The sequence below is a fragment of the Oreochromis aureus genome, linkage group 18 (genome assembly GCF_013358895.1).
Source record: "Oreochromis aureus strain Israel breed Guangdong linkage group 18, ZZ_aureus, whole genome shotgun sequence".
NCBI classification, from domain to species: domain Eukaryota; kingdom Metazoa; phylum Chordata; class Actinopteri; order Cichliformes; family Cichlidae; genus Oreochromis; species Oreochromis aureus.
This window is the reverse complement of record NC_052959.1, coordinates 21,141,986-21,165,373: the sequence shown is the minus strand read 5'-3', so window position 1 is coordinate 21,165,373 and position 23,388 is coordinate 21,141,986. Positions and strand designations below refer to the sequence as shown.

Here is a 23,388-nt window from a genome sequence, read left to right as displayed (position 1 = left end):
GTATGATTCTTCTTATCTTTATATTATTTAATAAAACCAAGCAAAACCTCTAAGATGACCTGAGGGACTTAACCTGCAGTACCCTCATTAACGTACTGTTACTTCAAAGTACGCAATAGGGCAGGAGTTACTCCACTTGCCTCTGGTTACTGTTGAACTTTTGGACTCAGACTGCAGAAAAGAAAATCACAGCACACACATAATTGCATTCATTTAGAAATTTTATTTCATACAAACAAGACCATAAGCCACATTATGTTAGCTTCATTAGGCCTGATTTTTTTTTTTTTTACTTCTTCTTACAGCTGATTTTGTTCTTTAAACCACATTTCTATACAAATCAAACACAGCATACATTTAATGCATTTCTGCTGGTCGGACACAAATACCAAGCAATACATCCAAACAAAAACAGAACAAAACTTAAGTCACAGAACAGCTCATACACGTTATAAGAAAAAAACAAAAAGGCATCAAAGAAGAATGTGATGGTCAGCATATATGCTCATTCAAACATTTATTTACCACATATCCCAGGATCAGAGAGGATGAAGTGTGATTCTTTCACACAAGATGCTTTACTTTCATAGAAAGAATGGAATTTCTTGTTGATTATAAGATAGATCTATTTGACTTCACCACTTTGCAGAGAACAAGCAAACAAATCAAAGCGGGGCACACTGTATTCATCAAAAACACAAACAAACAAACAAACAAAAAAAAAAAGCAGTGCATGTAGCTGTCACCATAAATTGTGCTTATTTTTATGCAATGATCTTGGCTGCTCCTGCTCTTTTAGTCCACACTGGCATACACAGTCAGTTACACTTGCATTGGAGATATGATCCATCTGACCAAAACTCCTTTCCTAAATCATACATAGATAATGCCGGGGAAGTGCCTTAAACACTTCCTGTACAGTCAAGTATTTCCTGTTTATCTCCAAAAACAGTTTATCTTCCTCTGGTCACCAGAGGCACGGGAATCAGGCTTTTCTGTCTCACGCACTCAAGCACACACATTGAGGCTAAGGGGTGGCTCTGATACTACCTTGCTGCCTGTTACCCCAAATTATCATCATTTTTCTCTGCCTTAAAAACATACACAAAAAAAAGCTACTCGAAACGAGCTAAGCTTCTCAAAACTCACTAACAGACAAATTTCAGATTAACTGAATAGTCAAGAAGGTAAAACTCAAACTCTTTATGCTGCAGTAATTGCATACTCTGGTCTACTGTCTACTTAGACTGTCGGTGAAGTGCATGTGGGTGGGAGATGTGCTGAGTTGTAAGTCTTGAGTTTCTGGGTGCAAGTTTGACAAAGTGCGCTGGATAAAGCCACCGAGGGAACCTAAGCAAAGGGTGCAGGATGCTGCCACCCCAACAGCAGCAGCACTCTGTGATTAGGTACACACACACTTCCATCATCCTGCAGTCCTTCCTACGGAGGACCTCACAAAGCACAATCCTTCATTTTAAGCTCTTTTCAAATCTGCTTATATCCACTGTTCCATCTCAAGCATCCTCTCTCACATTTACACACATCTGGTAATACTACAGATTCTGAGGTTTTGCTCAGGAATGTCTACGTGCCTTACATGTTGAAAAATTCACTGTTAATAAAAGAAATACAGGCTTGTTGCTGGAGACGTGACCAAAGAAAGCTTGTACAAGGCCTAGCAGTGCATGTTAGTCTGTGATCAGCCTCACAAAAATACTAATCTGAAATATTGCATTGGTGATCAATTATTTTTTCAGACAAGCAAAGGCCTCACAATAGAAATCAATAACTTAAATACATTGATCATCATAAATAATGACTCCATTGTTAACTAAACACACTTGATTTGCCAGAGCTTGCATAACAGAACAAACATATTAAAACAACAGCAAGACAATACACCATGAAGCTGCTGCTTTTTTTTTTTTAAGTCACAGCAAACTGTGCATCTTCACATACTTGGTGAAAGCATATCCGAGGTACGACCTTGGATATTAACAGTACCAAACACGGCTCGCTGTGTAGCGGCCGTGTGAAATCTGTTGCACAGTCAGGCAAGAGTCAGGAACGAGAGGACAACTGAACACTTACTGCAGTGAGTTCCTGAAATCTAACGGCTGTGGACGGTTCTGTGTTTGTGTTATTCTGTTATTTGCCAACCTCTATCACTACTGTATTTTTAGAACAGAATAAAGCCTCCAATTAAAGGCTGGTTACTTGCTTCTGGGCAAACACAGCACCTACAGTAAAATATGAGTGGCGCATAACCACTGCCCAGTGTTAATTGCCTGTCCTGTTTTAATTAAATGTGTGCCTTTTCCATTTAAAACATTACGTTTTACTTCTTCAGGGCGTTTCTTAAATTACTTCTGCTCAGATCAGAATCTGAGCTCCTCGTGAGGAACTTCTGCCTGCGTCGTTTATGGCTTTCTACAAGTTTACAGAGATATTAGCTGGGTCTTCAACTGCCAAGTCTGTACATGGACATGGACTAGAAAGTTATCACTGGGCAGGATGCCTTCACACAGAGGCATAAGTGGAGTGTCTCCCTGGGATAAACGCTACGTTATCACTCATCAGGATTTACTGTTCTGATAATCTCCACTCATCTCTCAAGTAAATACAGTTTACCAGCTTTTTTGACTTCATGGTTACTGTGTGTTGTGTGTGTCAGTCTAATTAGCAGGAACAATTCTGGTTCCACTTCACATGTATTTAGGAGGTGCATTCAGGTGCACAGTTCATTTGAATGTTACTGTATAGCTGGGTATCAATACACACCGACTCAGAGCAGTTCATCTGGATTGATTTCTGGTATCGGCTGTCTCCAGTAACAGAAAGAGCTGTACTCTGGCATTACAAAGGCCTCGTTCTGCTCTTTGCTCAGCAAAGGGAACACATGCTCCACCAGCTCACTCAGTCTGCCATAACTGCAAAGGGAAAAAAAATGAGACCAGGGAAACAGAGTGAGCAAGAGAACAGATACAATATATAAATCTTAAAAATATATATACACTCTAGGTATTTAGTGATGAACAAAAAATAAAGAAAAATAAATATTTAAAAAATGGATTTTAGATTTGAAATACATTGAAATGTATTGATCAATCTAAATACAGAAAGAAAAAAAAAAAAAAACATAGGCCACCTGAGGACAACATTGCAGACTAGAATCAATTTTAAGGTGTGTTTCTGGCCAGCTCTCTTTTTATTTCTGTTTTGTTCTCCATCAGATCCTGTGGGAAATATCTGTCGCTTGAGCTGCTAAAAGCACCACTATGTTCCCTAGTTTTTCTCTAATTTTGTCTGTTTTGCTTGCTGCAGGGTATAAAAGAAGACTCTGTGACTGTAGGCTTTTATTTTTTTACAGTAATGTGAGAGTGAAGGAAACAGTAATGGCTGGAAAAGCAAAACAAGAAAATAAAGAAAACAGAAAAACGTTCAATGATAGCAACGTCCTATACTTCCTGCTGGGGATTTTTGCTACGAAAGACAAACACAGACCATTAATGTACTTACGAGGACTTGTTACCCTTGGTCTGCTCCTGGATCAGCTCTCCCTTTGGGTTAACTGTAAAAATTCTGCACACTGGAACGCCGACTTCCTTATAGGCAAACACATCCTGTATGAAGACATAAAGATTAAAGGCTCAATCTTCCCACTAAAATAGGAATGCTTCAAAGTTTAAGTTAAGTTTTTTAAATGTTTCCGTTTATAAGCACAGCACAGGCTTTTATTTTGACTTGGGATTAATTACAAACACACAGAACCCATTTTGCTTCCTCTAAGACAAAGCATGCGAATAAACCTGTCATTTACGGGCTGAAAAATTACTGACAGGGCTGTTAACAGCCATCTGAGAACACTCTTGATTATGTAATGTTCGGAAAGTAGCCTCTCATACATAATACACAGGGCTGCAAACTGAAATGACCACGTTAATAACATTAACCACAGATTTCCTGTTTGTGTTCCACCTAATGCATGTAATGGCAGTAAATTTCTGGAGTAAATGTTTTTGGTTGGCCAGAGGAAGAGTGAGTGTGTGTCTGTTTGTGTGTGGCTGTGTCTTATTTTTTTGTTTAGGGGAGAGACCAAGGCAGACTGGGTTTTGATAGCTGACCGTTCATGTGACTGTTAGTGTTTATGCAGCTGAAGACGGGATGCTGTGCCCAACTTGAGCTCTCATCTACAGATGAAGTCACTCGCGATCACACTCCGACAATGACCTCAGCTCAGGTTCAGCCCAGTACTTATTTCACACGTTCATGTCTGCTAACTCAAAGTGTCTGCCAAAGTGTCATGTTGCTCTTGCAATGAATTACAACTGCATCAACCTCTGAAAAGCGCACGTTTAAAAAAACAAAACACAACAAAAAAACCCCCAAAAAACAAGCACTCTAATGTCTGGAAGTCTGACATCTTCAAACATGCATTAACTCACATTAGCTCTATTCCCAAAGGCGGCATAAAATGGCTGCTTGTTATGCTGGAACAGGTTCTTGATGTCTGTAAGGCATTCAATCTTGAAGATCTCTGGTTTCTTCTCGATGACCTCTCTGAAGCAAACAGACAGTTTTATTAGAGGGCATACACATCCTTCCCGTGTGTCCAGTTTGAGTTAGAGGTAATTTGATCAAACATATTTCGTTTATCTCAAACCCCTTTCTCCGACTGTTTTTAGACAAGACTTTGTTTATAAATGACTTTTGTCCTCTATACAAATTGTGTAATAACACGGCCAAATGCATTTCAGCAATTTCTGTTTAAAATTATGACTCTAAACAAGTACACAGATGGTAGGGGTGTTTCTAATTTAAGGAAATTAAAACAAGAGGGACACATAAATAATGCAAATAACTACGAGTTTTTGTACCACACAATAATCAACAATGCTGCAGGTTGCTATGCTGAGACATTAACCATTCTGAACAGGTTTCAAGGTCACACAAAAAACCCTGCTATGTGATTAATCATGTTCAAGGGAACCATTAACAACACAGTAAAGTTTTACTTGTTCTGTGAAAGTGAGAAAAGGATACTTGCTTTAGCTGTATTAAAATTTGGATAATATCTGACCTACGAGGCATAACAAGCAAGTATCACAAGAGTGTGTAATTGTTCAATTAACATTATATTAACACAGTCATAATTCACTGAAACCAGTGTTGCTGGGAAACATGTTTGATGGGAGAAATACCGAAAGGGGTCATTTTAAAATCATGTAACACTGTTAAAATAAAATCACATCTGTTAGTTTGGAACTTTTTCTAAAATCATTTTATTCATCATACAGTGAATTTTGGGGTGTGTAGGATTAAATTATTGATTGATTTTTTCCCCTGATGTAAAACAACAATTGCACCATGCCTGGTTTCTTAGCAGCACATCTTACATACTCAAACTCTAAGATGAAGGCTCCTGTATCGTGAGTTAGCTAGAGGAGGCTGACAGATGAACGTGTATGGGAGACAGTAGGTGGATTAACATTCTGATGATGTTCTTCTACAATAATTAAACTATTAAGAAGTGTCAGCAACTGTATTTTTGATGTAGTCTTGTTTATTAGTGCACTCTGAAATATATTTTACCTTTACAACCTGGAAGGAAATAATTTCAACAATTTGTGAAACTCCTCAAAACCTGAACCTTAAATATTTATTTTGTCAAATATATTTAAATTTAGAAAAATGAGACGAAAATAGACGTTCTGCTGCAAGATGTCTCAATGTGTCAAATGATCCCACATTATCAAAAAAATATAGAAAGCTAGCAGCCTCCTTCTGGATCTCCTCATCTATACCTCACTTCAACAAAAGAATCATTCACACAAATCATCCACTGTCTCTAAAAATGCAATTCAGACTGTGACAGCAACGGGGAAATAAAGAGAAAAGACTAATCCAAAACAGAGAAAATGCTGGCCATGAGCGTACTTTAGAGAAGTGACGGCACTAATACCAACACAGTTAATGCCTTTTAGATAGGAATTCATGAACTTGAGTTTGCTGTAGACTTAATAACCATGGCATATGAAAGACTTATTATAAAGAATGAGGTTCGGGAGAGTGGGGAGGATTTTGAGACTGAGAATAGGGTATTTAAAGTGAAATTAACTTTGCAGACAAAAAAAAAGATGTAAGGGTGAAAAAAATGGGGTGGTTTGAAAACAACATTAAGATCTGGGGATAAGGAGGATTTAATGTATATAATGAGCTTCATGATACTGAGACTGGTAACCATTTAGAGTATATATTACCTGTGGAAAGCAGAGAAGAGGCTGCTGGGAGAGAGCATGAGAGGTCCTCGGGGTAGGATGGTGCCTCCATCATTGACCCACTGTAAGTAACCTCTTGTCATGTCCGCCATGCCGATTGCCCGGGCTGAGCAGTACAAGAACTTGTAGCCATTTCTGCGAATGGGAAGAGCAGTGCTCATTAATAATTGTTCATTATCATGACCTTAATGGCAACTACTAAGATTAGCACTTAAATTAGATCAGTTATATTGATTGCGCTCATAATGTGGAGAAGTCACAACAATTCAATTTAAAAAAAGAAAATCTTACAGAGGAAACGTTTTATTTACTACTAAAACCAATACCCATACTCACTACAGCTGACTTCATTCATGCAATACATTTTCTATTGTTTCAGATTTAAGTATAAAAATAAAACCAGAAAAAGCAACGGCCGGTTTAATGGTGTTTTTACTTTCTGCAATAATTCTGCCTAAACTACAGTTAAACTTACTGAGTCATCCACCTCAGAGCTCCCCACGCAAACACTGGGAGGAAATATCAACTCCACAGAGAGCCGATTGGGAATCAACCCCAGACAGTCCTAACCACTGACCAACCATTCATGCGTCTTCCATAATTAATCAGTGTTGCTGTGCACTTACTCAGCTACAGAGTGGTAGAGCTTGGCAATCCCCTGGTGAGTCCAGTCCTTCCCCAACTGTGGAAGTATCTGTCCAAATACATCTGACCTAAAACATTTAAACACACAAAAAATATCACTGACTATAAGATAGAAATAACTCAATCAGCCACATCAAGTAGAGAAAGAGAAAGCAGATTGGTAGTACTGACTGTTCAAAAGAGGTCACATAAAGCACGATAACACAGTTTTATTATAAATATAGAACATTATGGGCTGTTCTCCACTAACGAGCATTACTGGCCTATAGGGGAGACACGGTCTCACCCTCAGCTTGCTGTGTGTGCTTACAGACTGAAATGTAAATGTCCTCATTATAGTCCCTGTGCTCTTTACCCTGTTAGCCAAAGAAAGCTGCATGTCAGGGGTTGGCCTAAAGGGTCACAGAGATAATAAGCTGCAGTCAATTTGGAGCCGTTTGATGTCGACCACCAACGAACTTCAGGGTGGGCGTCAGGAAGGCAGCAGGCATCAGTTTTGTTTCAGAAGAGATATAACTAGCTTTAAAGTAATTAACATAGCTTGACACAAATAGAACTGGATTACAGGCTTCATATATGCCATTTGTGAAGGACTTAAATGTGTCCATGGTAGTGAAGCTACTCAGAAAAATCAGTTAAGTGAAATGAGCTGGAATCTTATTTTAAGCTTTTGTTCCTTTTTAAATTAAACCCAACAATATTATGCAACAATTTAATCCTGTGTTCATTTACCTGCTCCCCACCTTATATGGTGGATAACAAATAAGGAGCTGTATTTAACGTTTGTGGGCAATTTATAGAAACACTTGAACACTGCACTATAGATTCCATCTTGGTAGTATATGAATTAGTTTTAGTGCAAAAACTGAGGTTTCCATGGCGAGTTTGCAACAGATGGCTTTAAGTGTTTTAACTATATAATTATAAAATTAGATCCACATTTTATTACAAGAACTGAGACAGGCTGCAACAAAAGATTTATCTAAATGTCGCTTCATTGATTGCTTCCCACCTATATGTTAAAATCAATATTTGTACACATTATTTTTAATTGTCGTTAAAGGATGCAACTAAGGTAAAGCACCCAAGGGAAATCCCTTCTAATAATGTTTTCTTATTACTGTATATGTACAGGAAAATGTAATTGGATGCTACAATAACCGACTGATTTACTGCCCTGTCTATTACTGTCCATAATCAACATAGCAGTTAGCTTGCTATTACAATTGTGTTCTGTAATATGATTTTCTGAGTGACTGGAAGGCCATACTTTGTGATGGTGCCATCAATGTCAGAGATAATGACTTTGTCGTCCCAGTTCCACAGGTAGATTGTACCCTCGCAGCGGCATGTGCCTTGGTATTGAGTGGTGATGCTAAATGTCACATCATTTGGCCCCTCCTTGAGTTTCAGACTAGCCTGGAAACACACACAAAAAACATTATATATGAATTTCATATATATATTTCAACAGCACACGCATTACTCTCTACCATCATTTTCTTGCCACAGTACAATGACCATCTACAGGTCTTTAGAGCCCCCTACAGACTACAAATGGAGCAAACACTAGTTGCAGTTCATAGTTAGCCAGCAGAGGGTGCACAAAACTGCCAAATAAAAACACTTGAGACACAAATCTCATTAAGAACTCAGCAAAAAAATAAGCTTATCTTCTGAAAACCAGACACTTTTATATTTGAAATTAAATAATATTTTATGACAAATCCAGAGAAAGCTTTATCAGCGTGAGAAAGGAAAAGATGAAAAATGAACTTACAATCTGATCAGAGGACAGCCGTAGTGACTTTCTGTATGTGTGTGGGCTGGGATGGTGCTGACCATCCACTGGCTGCAGTCTCTCTTGACAGGATGCTGCGCTCACCTCCTTGGCCTCTTCATCACTGGATGAGTCTCTTGCTTTAGGCCTTCAGGGCAGCAACAACAGACATGGTAGTCAATTATCACAGACAAGTGGAAAAACATGTTTCAGAAAGATTCGACCTGAAGATCCTTACATCTATAAATAAATTCAATGTTATCTTAATTATACCATTACTATTCTTCCTCATTAAACCAAAATATAAGCTCCTCCCTATGTATAATAATATAGTTTTTGATTTTCTGGTATCACATACGTTAAGGCCAGCTTCTCCTGAGATGTGGAGGGTCCTTCCTCTCCCGAATGTGGTTCCTCCTTAGTTTCGAGCTTAGTCTCCGACTGGACGAAGTAGGCAGAAAAATAAAATCCCCAATTAGCCAAGTTAAAAAAAATATCTATATAAAAACAGAACACTCTCAATGAAGAGGGAACAGAAGTTAACTGCAGATACCACCTCAAATTTTGTTTTGGTTACTTGTACTAACAACATGCACACCTGCTTGATTGTGCTATCCGCCCTCTTACGCCAGAACCACCAGCGGCCTGACTTCTTTGGCATTTTCTCCTTCACCCAGGCCTCCTCTGTAGCCTGCCATAAAGAGGAAAACAAAGACAGTTAATGATGAGATAGCTGCCAGATGACAATGAATGAATGAACAGGACAAAGAGTAAAAAATTAAACACATGTTACCTTTGGTAAATTCTTCTGAAATGCTTGAAGGCTTAGAATCAAAGGTGCAGCTAGGGTCCAGTTATAATATCTGAAGACAAAGACAATTACTAATGTGTAATCCTGACCACACATTTTAAATGTTTCTGTAGTGTATTTCCAATGTGAAGTAAAAACAATTACATACCTATTTCCTATCCTTACTACCAGGTTGGGGTTGTCTATAATTGCTGGATTTTCAGCAAATTCATGATAGGTAATGATATGCTCCATAAACCTTTCTGGAAATGAACAGGGGAGAGGAAGACTAATTAAAGACAGCTGATGAAAAGGTCAGTGGTGGTGAGATATAACATCTTAGTAGACATAAAGGTCAGGAAACTTTTTCTTCTGTTAACCACAGGGCTTCTAAAGCCTTAATCCCAAAGGAATAATATAACCTAGAGACCTCTAACAGTTTGTAATGACTGCGGAGGTAGTCTGTGATCATCGTTCGTAATGCAATAAATGCAGGGCAAATTAACTACAACATTTAACCAAATATGGACATCCTGTTATGATATTAGTCCAGAGGAAATGAGCATGTTCTTGCTTTTTTGTTCTTCTTTCCCCTTAAAGAATTATGTTGGTTATCTTTAAAATGAATGAGAAAAATGGCAGGACTCGCATATCTTTAAAAAAAAAAAAAAAAGGTCCATAAAAATAGCATAATATAGATATATACTGACTCGGATGACTAACGTTTTTTCTGCTGTTTAACAAGGTTATGACATCATATTCTGAGATGAAGAAACATTTCCTGAAGAGTTAAAGTACATGTTAATTTGATGAAAGGGAAAGTACTTCTGGGTACGACATTTACACGTCTGAACAAATACGTATTTAAGAACAGCTTCCTCTAAAAGTAGCTGGACACTTTATGTGGCTAATCCAGAAGGTGCAACAAAGTTGGCTGAATGTCTACTGGCTTAAGACAAAAATGTTCACTTTATGATACATTTTGTTGTGAGTGTCATGCTCGTGTACCTTTGGATATTTCAGCATTTTCTGTCAGGCCTCCACACAGAGAAAGGGTAACATCAGGGAGGTCACTAGTTGAGTCAGAGAGACACTCTGTCCCGCTGTCAGCTGCAGCACTACCCACCGACTGAGGGGACTGTGAGCCAGAGCGCATCTCTGAGTCAATCCAGTGCTTAGCAGCTGCCTCAGTCTCACTGAAGAAAAAGAAAGAGAAGAAGAAAAGGGTTACAATATGTCATGATACTGGTCTTTTAGGCTGTCAATGATATTTCAGAGGAGAAATCGCTTTGGAGCACTTTGGCTTTTATTTTATAATTAAAAAGGTTAAGTAATTAGTCAGCTCTTTAACCATCATACCTCTTAGGAAAATATCGTGCAGCAACATCAGGTTCAAGTACATTCAAATCATCTAAGTAGATATCCTCAGGACCCTGATGCTGGCTCCTCTTCGGAACGCCTACATACAATATATTTACAAATTACAACCTGATAACCAAGACAAGCCTTAAAAAGCACCAATCAGCAGCCACCTAACATACCTTTCTTCTTTGATGGTGAATCTGTCTGCTGGTTACTGGAAGCGGTGGAGGTTGCTATGCTTGATTGCAGGATATCAAGGGGTTCTGTAGGGGCTTCCGGGCTAACAGAAGATATTGGACTCACAGGTGTTACAGTGGTGACAGGGGTGCGTGGCTCAGGCTTGACAATGTTACACACTGAAGAGGAGGTGGCATCTTCTTTTTCAACCTCTGTCTCATTCTCCATGGCCTCTGAGCTGAGGATGACACGGAAATGGGTGCTCTCTGATGGGGTGATAGTCACTGTTTTCACTGGTTCTGATTTCTCCTTCTTGGTGACCTAAAAAATTGGATGTAATGTTATTATGATGATGAGTCAAATGGCAATGGTTTGAACTCCACTGGGAAGAAGTGCTTACCCTTGTGGTTTCTGGAAATTCTCCCCATGTCCACTGCATGTGAGACTCAGCTCTGAGCAAACTCTCTGAAGGCCTCACCACCAGTTCTGAGTCACTCTTTGGGGAAAAGGCCTGTGACAAGCCATGGCTGCAAGGATGTAAAAAGAAATGCCAAGTATTAGTAAAACAGGTGCTACTTACACGTCTGTGCTATCTTTGCTAATGGCTTTCGGTTCATGTCAGCACATACCCATCACTAGCTGGCCAGTCCCCATCAGACAATGGATAACCATCAAGGCTGTGTCTGGCTGCGGGTAATTTAGGGTCAATGTCACGCACTGTAGTCACTGAAGGTGACCTAAATTCAGAGTGCAGAAGAAGCATAATAATTAACTGATCCCTTCACACAAATCTGGCTACAAGCGTTGAATAAACATACCTTGATACATGAACTGTAGCTTCCTCGTCAGAGCTGAGATCCATTTCAAAGATTTCCTCATTTTGCACAGTACTAGACATAGCAGCAGTGGTAGCAGCAGGTGCATTAGCAGCAACAGCATTACCAGTAGTGACTGACGGTGGGGTCAGTTCCTCTCTACGGGGGTCTCCTTTGTGCTTCTTTCTCCGTCTTTTCTTCTTTTTTGTGGCAACGGTGCTTGGAGCAGGAGGTTCGGGAGGGTCCTCTGGGTCGGCAGGGTCATCTTCCAAATCTTTTGGTGCCCTGTGCTCCACCTCTGAGATCCAGAACAGGTGACTCTCGGTGGGGATTGGGGAGGTGGCCAAATGGGCAGGAACAATCTGCTGAAGTAGGAAAGCAGGAAATGATGAATAAGATATGTTTAAACAAGGATTAATCGTAGTTTGAAACACAATATTGACTCAGGTCCTGTAGAATAAGGTAGAAGTCACTGCTGAGATGTCACAATAGCAGCCTGAGCAAAGGTTAACTATGCAATATGGTGGAGTAATCACTTCTTCCTACAAACACTGCCTTACATTTCTACCTCAAGAATGCTGTTAAGCAAAGGCAAGACTGTTGTTGTGTTTGGTCGATGAAAGCAAAGTGAAAGATGTTTTGAAAACATGTCTGCAGTTTCATTTCTTTTTTCTTAACCTGAAATATTTCATGGCGCTGCTATATTAAGTCTCAAAACAAGACTGCAAAAAAGGGGAAATAACAAATTATATATCTGGAAACATTTCTCAATTAAACTTTGTGTCATTAGCCTTTAGCAGTTTTGTTACTTTCTTTTTTTTAAAATTTAAAAAAAAAAAGAAAGAAAGATGCTTTTGGCTTACATTCTGTTGCTCGGCTTCCTGCACAAAAAAGGCCTCTCCATTGTCACCAAGCTTCATATGCAGGTCTACAGGCTCTCCATTCACTTCGATGTCGATCTGGAAAGAACACACATAATTCCCTTTCAAACATGTGCTCCTCTCTTATTAGTCTGACATCTTCTGAACAATTTGTCTCTTTTATCTGAATGAGCTCCCTGCTCACTTTCCTATACAAGTCACAAGTAACAATTGTGCTTTGCTTTTAACACAGCAAAAGCTTCAACAGCATGAAGGCACATTGACTGACAGACATGTACAAGACCATGGCTTACTGACTTAAGCCACTCTCTCATGCTTTTGACATTGTCATCTCACTATCTCAGTGTGGCTTTTGAACATCCCCACAGATTGATTAACTCGCTCTCTCTGTTACAGTCTTCATGAAGATTATGTGACAAACATTAACATAAAGTGACCGATGTCTAAATGCCAACACTTTAACAGACTGAAGAAGCCAGCAATGTTAAGTATGCAATTTCTGAAGAAGGCTGCATTGGCACTGCTGTTCAAAAGTAAAAACTGCCAATGCAATAGTACAGAACAGAAAATAAAATAGGACACTGACTCTGAAAACGGTTATTCATTGACGTCAATCACCCTGTGTATCAACCAATCAATAAAAATCTTACATTACCCTTTTTATTGGCTTTTAAAAAAAGAAAAAAAAACCATCACACTGGTTGTTTTATTATACTTCCATTATTTTGCAAGATCACATACATAGTCTGTATGCACTCAGAGACCCATCTTCCTCCGGAGGCTTTAGAAAAACCTAATAAGCTTATGGGTCTTCTGGGCTTGCTTTCTGTGGAGCCTGCCAACAGAACAAGGCCATTCATGTTTGCCAGATAAACTCCAGTGGACCAGGGGGCCATTCAGAAACTTGACACCGAAAACAAAAAACAAAAAACAAAAAAAAAACAGGTCACGTCTGGCAGAGACTACAGAGGAGACAGACTCTGACTCACAAGTGCTCTGCAACCTGAAACCAAATCATCAATATTAATTTGCAACCAATGGCTGTAGGAATAATCTGTTTTTCTCCCTCTTGTGCTATCCGTCTGGTTGTACATTTCCTTTTGCTGCTGTCCTTTACTGTTGCTGTGGGTTCGCTACAGCCTCAAGATTTAATTTCACCCCTTCAGGGGTGCTGGAGGAAATTTATGTGTGGCAGTGGCTGGTAATTTCAATGCCCAATTAATAATGAGCTAGAATAAATGAGAGTCCTCTTCAGCTGTTCACAGTGTGTGACAGGTTACATGCACTTGAATAGCTAAGATGTGGATTTGCCAACACTGTGCTCCATCACTGGAATGATTGTGCCACTTACAAATGCTTGAATTAAGGCAGGATATTAAGTTGTTTGGGACTTTTTTTTTTTTCTTTGTTACGCACAAGTCTATTTCACTCTTGACGTTGACTTTTCAGATTAGAACAAGAAAATATGTGTAAGTGTGCTTAATTAACATCCCTAATGTTTTTAGAAACCACATAGTACTTGAAAAACTTTTCTGGTTGCCAACCAAAGTGACTGATGTACGGGAACAGGCACACTATCAGCAGCCAAATTTTAATTAGTATTTGGCTAACAGCTATAGCTGAATTCCCACTCTGAATTCTCCAAAATATCTGCATGTCAGTACCAAATACCACATAATTTATTGCATTTATCGCAAAAGCACAAGGGGCTAATAACTGATCTCAGGGACAGACATAACTGTTTGTTACACAACAGCCCCTGTTCAGGCCTCCTTCACGTTTCCTCCCTCTCCCACACATAGAAGTTGTAAAGCTGCTGTTGCCATAGAAACCACTCATTCATTCCTCCCCTTTAAGCCCATCGGGATTCTGGGTAGGTGGTGAGACAGTGTCAGTTCCCCCCCGCAAATCATTATCCACTCTGGTTTACCAGCAAGTAAATAAGCTCTCTAAGCTAGTGCAGAACATAACCATACTAAGAAGTACAGCTGCAGCTATTGATTATTTTAGTAATCGAGTCATCTATCAATTATTCCATCGATTAATCTGATAAGAAATACTTATTATCAAGATATATTCAAAAGCAAAAAATAAATAATAGAAAAAAAATCTCATTGGTTTCCAGTGTTTTTTGTTTCATCTGCCATCTGTTTCATTTGTCAAAAAAAGCAAAAACAAAATTTAATATGACACATAAATACAAAGGATTTGTTTTTGTTTTTCAAATAAAACATTTTCTTAAATGCAAAAATATATAAATACTCAAATAACAGGCATAAAACTAAGGCTTTAAAAAAATGTATCTTTAGTCTGTCTTCTTGAAATGCTTCAGGAGTTTTTGTACATGTTTCTGCGTGTTTAAGTCTGCAAGTTAATGAGTGAGTTTGTGTCTGCAAGCCTTTAAAGGAGAATGTGGTGGCTGCAATGAAGAGAAACGAGCATATCAGCATTCTGAAGTTTGACCGTTGCGTTGATGCAAAGTTTTTGTGTTGCTGAAAACAAGACGTTATGATGGTGCAGACGTTAATGATATTAACAATGATTCACTGTTTTTAAATATTACTTCAATTTAAGTGAGACACTATTTTATATGGATACACTTTTAATCTGAAAAATGTTATAAAAATCTTGAAATAAACGTGGTGTAGTACACACCATGCTCCCCTTTAGACTCTCTCCTGTTCGCTTTTATGTATAACAGGACGGCTGCCCTTTGTCTTCAGCAAGCTGTATAATTTAACTATTCTGGAATCAGACTACGTTAACAGTTCATCTGCATTTTTTAATGTAGCCTTACTTCTGGAGGCCTACTTTTCACTGCGTGAAACAAACAGCGGTGGATGAAGTTGCTACAAAGTTCGCTTTTCTTCACGTCAAGAGTTTGTTGATCAGGTGCTTTGAGAATTAACCCCCCTCTAGTTTTTTCCCAGGAAAGGTTTTAATGGTGAGTTTAGGAATATCACTGCTGTTTATGATGCTACATACATTTTCCTTCACTCAACAGAGCTAACGTCTCGTTAACGGCTCTTTGCTCTTCGCAGTATGTAAAAAGACTCCACGTTTAACTATCCCAGATTCATCATCACTGGTGTTGTTGTGTTATCAGTGTGTGCAGGCTTAACTTCCTTAAACTTTTTATTCACACGCTGCTCATAAATAAGTTTGTATTACAGGAATGTTTTTAGTCACAAACGTGGGTGAAACGCTCATGTTTAAGTTTCCATGGTAACAATGGCGCGCTACAATCATCGAAGCAAAGAATTTGTGTTGTGAATTTTTTTTATAATCAGTTTATTCGTGATACCCAATAACAGTCCTACTAAAAATAGATGTCAAGACAAGTTCACCATTCTTACTGGTGTTATGGAACAAACATGTTAAATAAATAAATCACATCTTCCATCCATTACTAATTTTTTGCTGAGTACCAAAATTTTTTAAAACTTTTTTTAAACTTAATATAAGCCCATAAACTGAAAAAACCTCAATAACATAGACATAACAGTGAGCCATAATATTTGCATCGACATCTCCCTACTACAATACACTAATACACTCAACCTACTCTCCCTGCTATAAGGCCAATGTAGAGGTGCTACAAAAAGTGAGAAGTGGGCTTTAAAAATAACTCAAGTGCTCCTCATCCATGATTAATTGGATCTGGTATCCCAGGCAAGATGATATAGTAACAAATACCATCAATGAGGGAGAAAAGCCCAGAGCATCCCGTCGATGTTGTGCAAACATAAAAGATTTCCCTGAATGATTCATAGCCTGTGATTTCGATGCTCAGTATTTGTTAATTACCCACATTGGGATTGGAGAGTCATATGCTTTTTTTGATCCCAGTGTGGGGGAGCTCTGTTAAGAGGAGGACATTATGACTGTGTCCTGGGGGAGATGTCCTTAACGCCATTTTGCACATGATGGGGGGGCAGCATCTCTGCTGGGGACAGGAAGAGACTGAACAGGCTGATCCGAAGGGCCAGCTCTGTTCTAGGATGCCCTCTGGACCCAGTGGAGGTGGTGAGTGACAGGAGAATGGTGGCTAAGCTGTCATCCCTGATGGACAACATCTCCCACCCCATGCATGAGACTGTGACAGCACTGAGCAGCTCCTTCAGTGGGAGACTGCGGCACCCACGGTGTGGGACGGAGAGATTTCGCAGGTCTTTCCTCCCCACTGCTGTCAGACTCCACAACAAAGACTTTTGCAGCTGATCAAACACACAAACCCACACATGTGCAATAAGACTGCTATATGTGCAATTCTTCTTCTGACGAAGTTGTGTTTTTGTATTTTCCTACTCAGTTGTATATAGTATTTGTATTTCTATTTTATTCTATTGTATATATTATTCTATTCTATTTTATTCTATTGTATATAGTATTTTATTTTATTTTATTGTATTTTACTGCATTCCAGTGTTTTCTAATTTCTGCTACATAACTTTGCACTTTTGCTGTAACAAAACAAATTTCCCACCTGTGGGACTAATAAAGGCCATCTTATCTTATCTTATCTTATCTTATCTTATGGAATTGTTATGAAACGTGTTCCATCGATTAAATAGGTTGGCATCTTTTCACTCGCACTTTTAATTAAATGAAATATAGTTACATTTTAAAAGTCTTTGCATTGTACTTCCACATTAGCAAAACCACACTGATCAATTTGAAAAATTAATATTATATTTAGGAGCAGAGAACATTTTTAATATGGCACAGGAGTCTCCAGTGTTAAAACTTGGTACATATATTACCCACAATGCAACTCAACCACCAACAGTTCAGTCAAGTGATTTGGGCATGTTGTGGGGAAACAAAACACTTAAAACTTGGTGATATAGAAACGTGCTTTCAGACCAATTTTTGATATTTGATTTTTGACATGTCTTTATATGAATCTATCTATATAAATATACGAGTTTTGTATATGAATCTATATGAGCTTAATGCTTTGACACATCAGTGAAAGAAAAAAAAATTAACTCACCACTTTCTCTTTGGAGCGCAGCACACCCAGCTTACCAAAGCGCACATGGAACGGCGAGCACTGGTAGGTGCCATCTCTCTGACGGACAACCACGACATCGATGCAGCCTGACAATGTGGCCTGGTTAATGCCCTTATACAGTTCTTTGACAGTCACCAGAACCTGACCTGCTAGCTGGCCAACGTAGTTCATGGTGTCCGCCTGTACAGAGAAAAAAAACAAAAAAACAAATATTAACAGAGTAAATGGGAAAAACAGGCTAAGGGCATTATTATTCAGCAACAGTCCAGAAGAGACAACCACTTATGAAATCTACAAATTTTCCACTTGAAAGCTCCCTCCCTTCCTGCTTACCCTGTGGTGTCTGTTATCTCCTGACCTCCATACAGACTGCTAGAGTTATACTGTTGTCCTGTAACTGGCCATTGTCCCACATGAACAACATTAGACAGAGGAGGGCTGCTATGGAAGCAGTTGACTTCCTGTTTACATCCATTAAACGCTACTGTCAACTTCAAATCAAAAAATAAAACCACATTTCTGTGGCTTTAATATGAGCAGAATTAATGCTGTACATTTTGTCATAATGCTTTTAATCATTCGGGATGAGCAATTTGTGGGACTGTAAATTCCTTCACAAGCAAAGTGCTCAGTTTACTTGACCAAAGTAAAAGTACACAGGGCAGGGCTATCATTACATAATTACAAAAACTTTCCTTGGTGCACTATGGCCTCTTTACTGAACTTGATTATTTGCCCTCGATTGTCCTCTGTGGCACAGAATGTGTGTAACGATTAACTTAAACATGACTTTGGTTTGCCTGGGTCAGGGTCTAGTTTACTGGGGCCTGTAAACACATTGCCTCACTGACTTCACTGGGTTTACATAACCTGACATATTCTGTCTTACACTAACCTTTTGTTCTGAATCTAGTCATGAGAGCAGTGACGGGGGGTGTGGAGGGGGTGGAGGGAGGTAAGGGGGTAGAGAATAGGGACATTTGTGCAAGGGTGGCATCATGGAATATGGCAAACAACCGTGGTATATTCATTCAGAGTAGGCTGATGAGTAGAGAGTATATGCACAGAGTATTCACTTTAAACCACAATCAGACAGGCAAACAGGATACTTTAGCAGCTATCACAGCAACCACAAAGTTCAAAGAGCAGTAGAAAGTTCAGATCATTTGATACCAGAAGGAAGCCAAGAAACAGGAAGCTCCATGTTCGTGTTTCCAAGAACTTCACCCCAAATTTGTACACAGTGAGAATGAGAAAAACAGGTCAACTACAGTCTGTTGGGATAATGGCATAAATACAGTAACAACCAGGGCTGTGATACCCCAGCGTTTACACACCTGACATATTTTCAGTACTTCTTGCATGACAGAAGCGTTAGGTATGTGTTTATAATATGAAGGACCAGTGAACCTATATTTGGTATGACACTTAAAAAGACAACACAGTTTAGCTGCAGCATTCTTTCATATTACAGGGTAAAGGTACAAATGTGGTATGCTGATTTTTGTGTCTTTATCTACGTTCTCCATCTCTAGAAACTAAGAACATTTTACCAAAATAACACTTTAAAGAGATTTATAGTACTGTAGATATTTAACTTTCACTTTTATTTTGATGTCAGAAAGTCAGAGTACACGTACACCCTGTCTATTGGACTGGTGTAAGATTAACACTGAGCAAAGCAAGCAGCCAAACATCTATAAAGGTGACGGGATAATTTGGAAAAATCTATACCCCCCCCCAAAAAAACCCTTGCAAAGGAACTCAAAAGCACAGTCACAGTATTTAGATACCTTTAAAGCTGTTATGTGTGGCAAATGCTTCAACCTGCTTCTACACATTTACTTTTCCTTCTTTCAGGGTCAGCCCAGAAGTGGGGCAATACAAAAGTAGACTACTGGCAGGAATTAAACAGGAAGGCTCGGTATTTTAGATGACACATAATTAGCACATCAGACAGGTGATGCAAGACTCATGAGCCAATGTGAAATAGTTTGACTGGATCACAATCCTGTATTTGTCCCCCTCATTGCCCACTTCTTTTAACATCAAATTTTAAATCAAGGCAATCATGCGTTTAACTATTAGGCTTAGTTACAGTAACAAGCCAAGCAACCTGACAAAACCAAACAATAGAAGATGACTAACTGCCTATTTGGCCCTCTAGTTTCAGGCCCAAGCTGTGACCAACCAGGAAACCTGTCAGTACTGACTCACCAGGAACCAAGATGACCTCTGAGAGGATGGCTCATCCTGTTCACTGTTGTCTGTGTTGTCCTCTGTGTTGCTTCCCAGGAGCTCCCTGTTCCCCCAAGATCTCTGTCTCTTCATCACCATTAACAGAGCGTCAGCTCCAGCCTTATCCACCTCAGGACTAGACTGGCACCAATGTTTTCCTCTCTCAGATAATGGTGATAATGTCTCCCTGTCATCCTGAATCAAATCTCAAATAAGGTCCACCTAATCACCTTGCAATGACCCTCCCAGGAGTAAATACAGATACACTATCTGAAGCCAGTGGCGTTTGAGTAATAGTAATAAAGATTGTCATTTTTCTTTTATTCTCTGCAGAATATGAACATATGCTTGTCCAGTCAGCTGACATGGCAGTAAGGGTTTAGCCAATGGGATGGCTTCTTTGGACTTGTGGTTTATAGCTGATAAGAGAATGCTAATTTCTGTGAACAGCTACGCAATGTTTTCCCCTGATAAGAGTAGGCAAAACCAAACAGCAATCCCCAGTAAGATGTTCTTTTACAGTCACGTATACCTTTCAGGTTCATTGCTGCAGGTGTTTGTTATTGTGGATGGCTCATCGAAAGTAGGACAGTAAGTACACTGGATTTCAATATGTTGATTTCTTTGTTGCCAGTTGTCACATGAGCTCAGAAAACAGATGGAAGTTTTGTAAACAGCACCAACATCATAATCTTTGCACACTAAAACAAATAAATAAGTCAGAAATCTGGTAGAGCGGTACACTGATGAGACTGTAGCTCAAGCCGTGATGAACACGTTTTTATCGTCAGGAGGTTCTCTCTAGTTTGGCTTCCAGCATTCGCCTGCCTGGTTTAGCTCCTAAAATGAACATAAAGCATGAGGCTCTTCCAAAGAGGTCTCAGCCCCACTGTCCCATCTGCTAAGCCTTTTGTAAACATGACCAAAGAAAACACAGGCCCACTGAGTTGAGGGCTGTGGGCTCTTCCTCCCCCTGTGCTAGGATCTGTTCTGTGTTCAAGAATTTAACAATAGCCATGCGGAAAACAAATGAGTACTTTCTTTTAGTGATAAAAAGTATAGAGAAAAAATATATGTGCCATTTAACAAATAAGAAATCTTTAAATTACAAACCTGAGCAATTAAGAATTACAAGCACAGACATGTTGTATTATGGTCTACTCCACAATTATGGCTTTCATCTGGAATGATCCAGTCAACATTTGCTTTGACTGGGTAACGAAAGAAATCACTTCTGCTAGACCACACAAAGTTCATGTTACAGACTTTCAAGTATTAAGTTAAACAAAACCAGCCTGCTCATTATGTGCAACATAAACCAAACCCCACAGAGTGCCAAGCTGCACTTTTACACGAGAAAAGCTGATTTTTTGGTCACAATCAAAGTGTAGTTCATTTTATTCCAGCGAATTGCAAAATCCCTCTGAATTTGACAACACAGAAAGCGCAAGTGGTCAAAGTACCAACACTAATCTATCAGTTCTGTCAGGAAGATTGAAAGCTTTCAAAATGTTTTCTTCTCTTAAGTGTAGAAGATAACCAATGCACACAGAAACATGTTCATTCAAAGTTATTTTGCATTTATAGACTATGGTCCTGTAAACTTGTATTGTGTTACACATAAGGGAACTGAGAACTAGTTAGGAATTGTCCAATCTACTGGAAGCATAAGCATCCAAGCTTATTTTTCATTGCAAAGTACTGAAGTCACACTACAGTGTGGCAGTGGAGTCACTGCATACCTGAGTCACATGAGATACTTTATCCTCCTATTTGTTTCTACAGTGTCCAGACTCTGACCTGAAACAGTTCACAGTGTTGAGAGTGTAAATCTATGCAAACATACTTTTCCGCCCTGCAGAAATTTGATCAGGAGTTAATAATGGAATCAATAAAGAATATGAGTTGTGGCCAAAACTAATCTAAGCGTCTGCATTAAAAGAAAAATACTACTAATAACTGATTCTAATGTTTAGTCCGTTTTAATTTAAAAGCTACAACAACAAACTATAACCCCAAATTGACCGACCATTAATTTAACTTAAGATTTTGCCTTTCAAATAGTTTCAGCAACTGAACATTTATGAAAATAAGGTTATTTGCAAGGCTTATGTCAGATTGTATCTTGATTTTCTAATATTACCTGTAACTCAGAATGACTAAATAACAATACTGGTATGGGGTTTTCTAATATTACACATTTAAATTAAAACGTTGTAGGGAGAAAAGTGTTACCTCTAAGTTGATTGGAAAACTACCAAGAGTCTGGTTAATAGTGTTTTCAAAGGCCACCCACAAGCAGGTGTTTTCTTATGTGAGGAAGTCAGTGCTGCTTACACGCCAACACTAACTACAAAACAGGAGTTTATACGATACACAAACTTGCTCCATTGTTAGTCAGTTGAGTCATTCCGTTTTAATGTCAGCCTTAGCTATTACAGCTATAAAAAAATGCTAATTTTGCAGATTAAAGCTGGTGTATGGATTGACATACGTCCCGAGTACATATAGCTTCGATGTCATTGCGGAAATAAATGAAAAGTGAAACCATAAATCTTAGCTGTTTTGTACAACCGTGCTTTACATTGGTACAAATCCAAGCTATAAACAGTGGGTGAAAATAGTACATGGGAGGAAAAAAATGAATGGAGACGGAGCTCCGTCAGCTAGCTGCTTGCCAGCTTGTTAACCCTCAGCTAGCCACCGTGTTATCGCTGGGTTTACGTTACCGTAACAGCAAACGGTGAAACACGAGTCACTCACTAGGTCGCCGCTTTCAAATGGAAAGTCGATATATTTCTGCATTATGTGATAAATACATTCACAGTCCGGTCTTTTTGTTTTTTTAATTAAATTAATCCACAGCAGCTAAAAAAAAAAAAAAAACTGTTAGCAAGGTTAGGTGCTAGCTATCGTTAGCCGAAGGCAGATTCAGAAACATAATAAGATGTCAAAAGCCGCTGCGAACCGCTTTGACAGGGCTCGAAATCATTTTTATCACTAAACCTTTACCTTCTGGTTGCGGGATGCTGCCGATGAAGGACGTTATGGTGTCTTCACGGAGTCCCCATATCTGTACCCGTGAAACTCCTCAGAAGCCTTCTGACGTGTCCGCGTCTGGACCACCGTGACCGACTGGTGGTGGCTGCCAGCAGAGCGCTGAAGTTGATGGGACAGGGAGCCGCACAGCGGCGAGGCACTCACACAGCTGGTGGGATACTTTCGGTTTGTCTGCGTCGTACATAAATTCATTCAGTACACTTGCAGCCAAAATTACAGTCCCTGCAGTGTATTTAATACTATGACTTACGTGCAGTTATCATAATAAGGTTTGTGTCTGGGTAAAAGTTAACTTCTCTCCCTCCTAACGACCTTTTAGGAACTGGGTTACACACAATGACAACA

At 39.1% G+C, this 23,388-nt stretch overlaps 1 protein-coding gene across 3 annotated transcripts; it reads right to left on the bottom strand.

Moving 5' to 3' along the window:
• Positions 1–203: 203 nt before the first annotated feature.
• Positions 204–23,215, bottom strand: lpin2 (lipin 2). 3 transcript variants are annotated; one of them, XM_031735566.2, is made up of 20 exons: positions 22,996–23,215; positions 17,725–17,925; positions 12,711–12,806; positions 11,851–12,212; positions 11,662–11,769; positions 11,433–11,559; positions 11,035–11,353; positions 10,853–10,952; positions 10,502–10,689; positions 9,663–9,756; positions 9,497–9,566; positions 9,302–9,394; positions 9,062–9,144; positions 8,704–8,851; positions 8,194–8,342; positions 6,905–6,991; positions 6,261–6,413; positions 4,446–4,560; positions 3,520–3,623; positions 204–2,930 (listed from the first exon to the last, which is right to left on the bottom strand). In XM_031735566.2, exons 2-20 carry the CDS (start codon positions 17,914–17,916, stop codon positions 2,786–2,788), a joined length of 2,733 nt encoding a protein of 910 aa, XP_031591426.2. In that variant the 5' UTR covers positions 17,917–17,925; positions 22,996–23,215; the 3' UTR covers positions 204–2,785. The 3 variants fall into 3 exon arrangements, with proteins under 3 accessions (XP_031591426.2, XP_039457693.1, XP_031591425.2); XM_039601759.1 differs by lacking the exon at positions 22,996–23,215 and adding an exon at positions 19,963–20,304 and having other exon boundaries at positions 11,851–12,209; XM_031735565.2 differs by lacking the exon at positions 22,996–23,215 and adding an exon at positions 19,963–20,303.
• Positions 23,216–23,388: the final 173 nt, after the last annotated feature.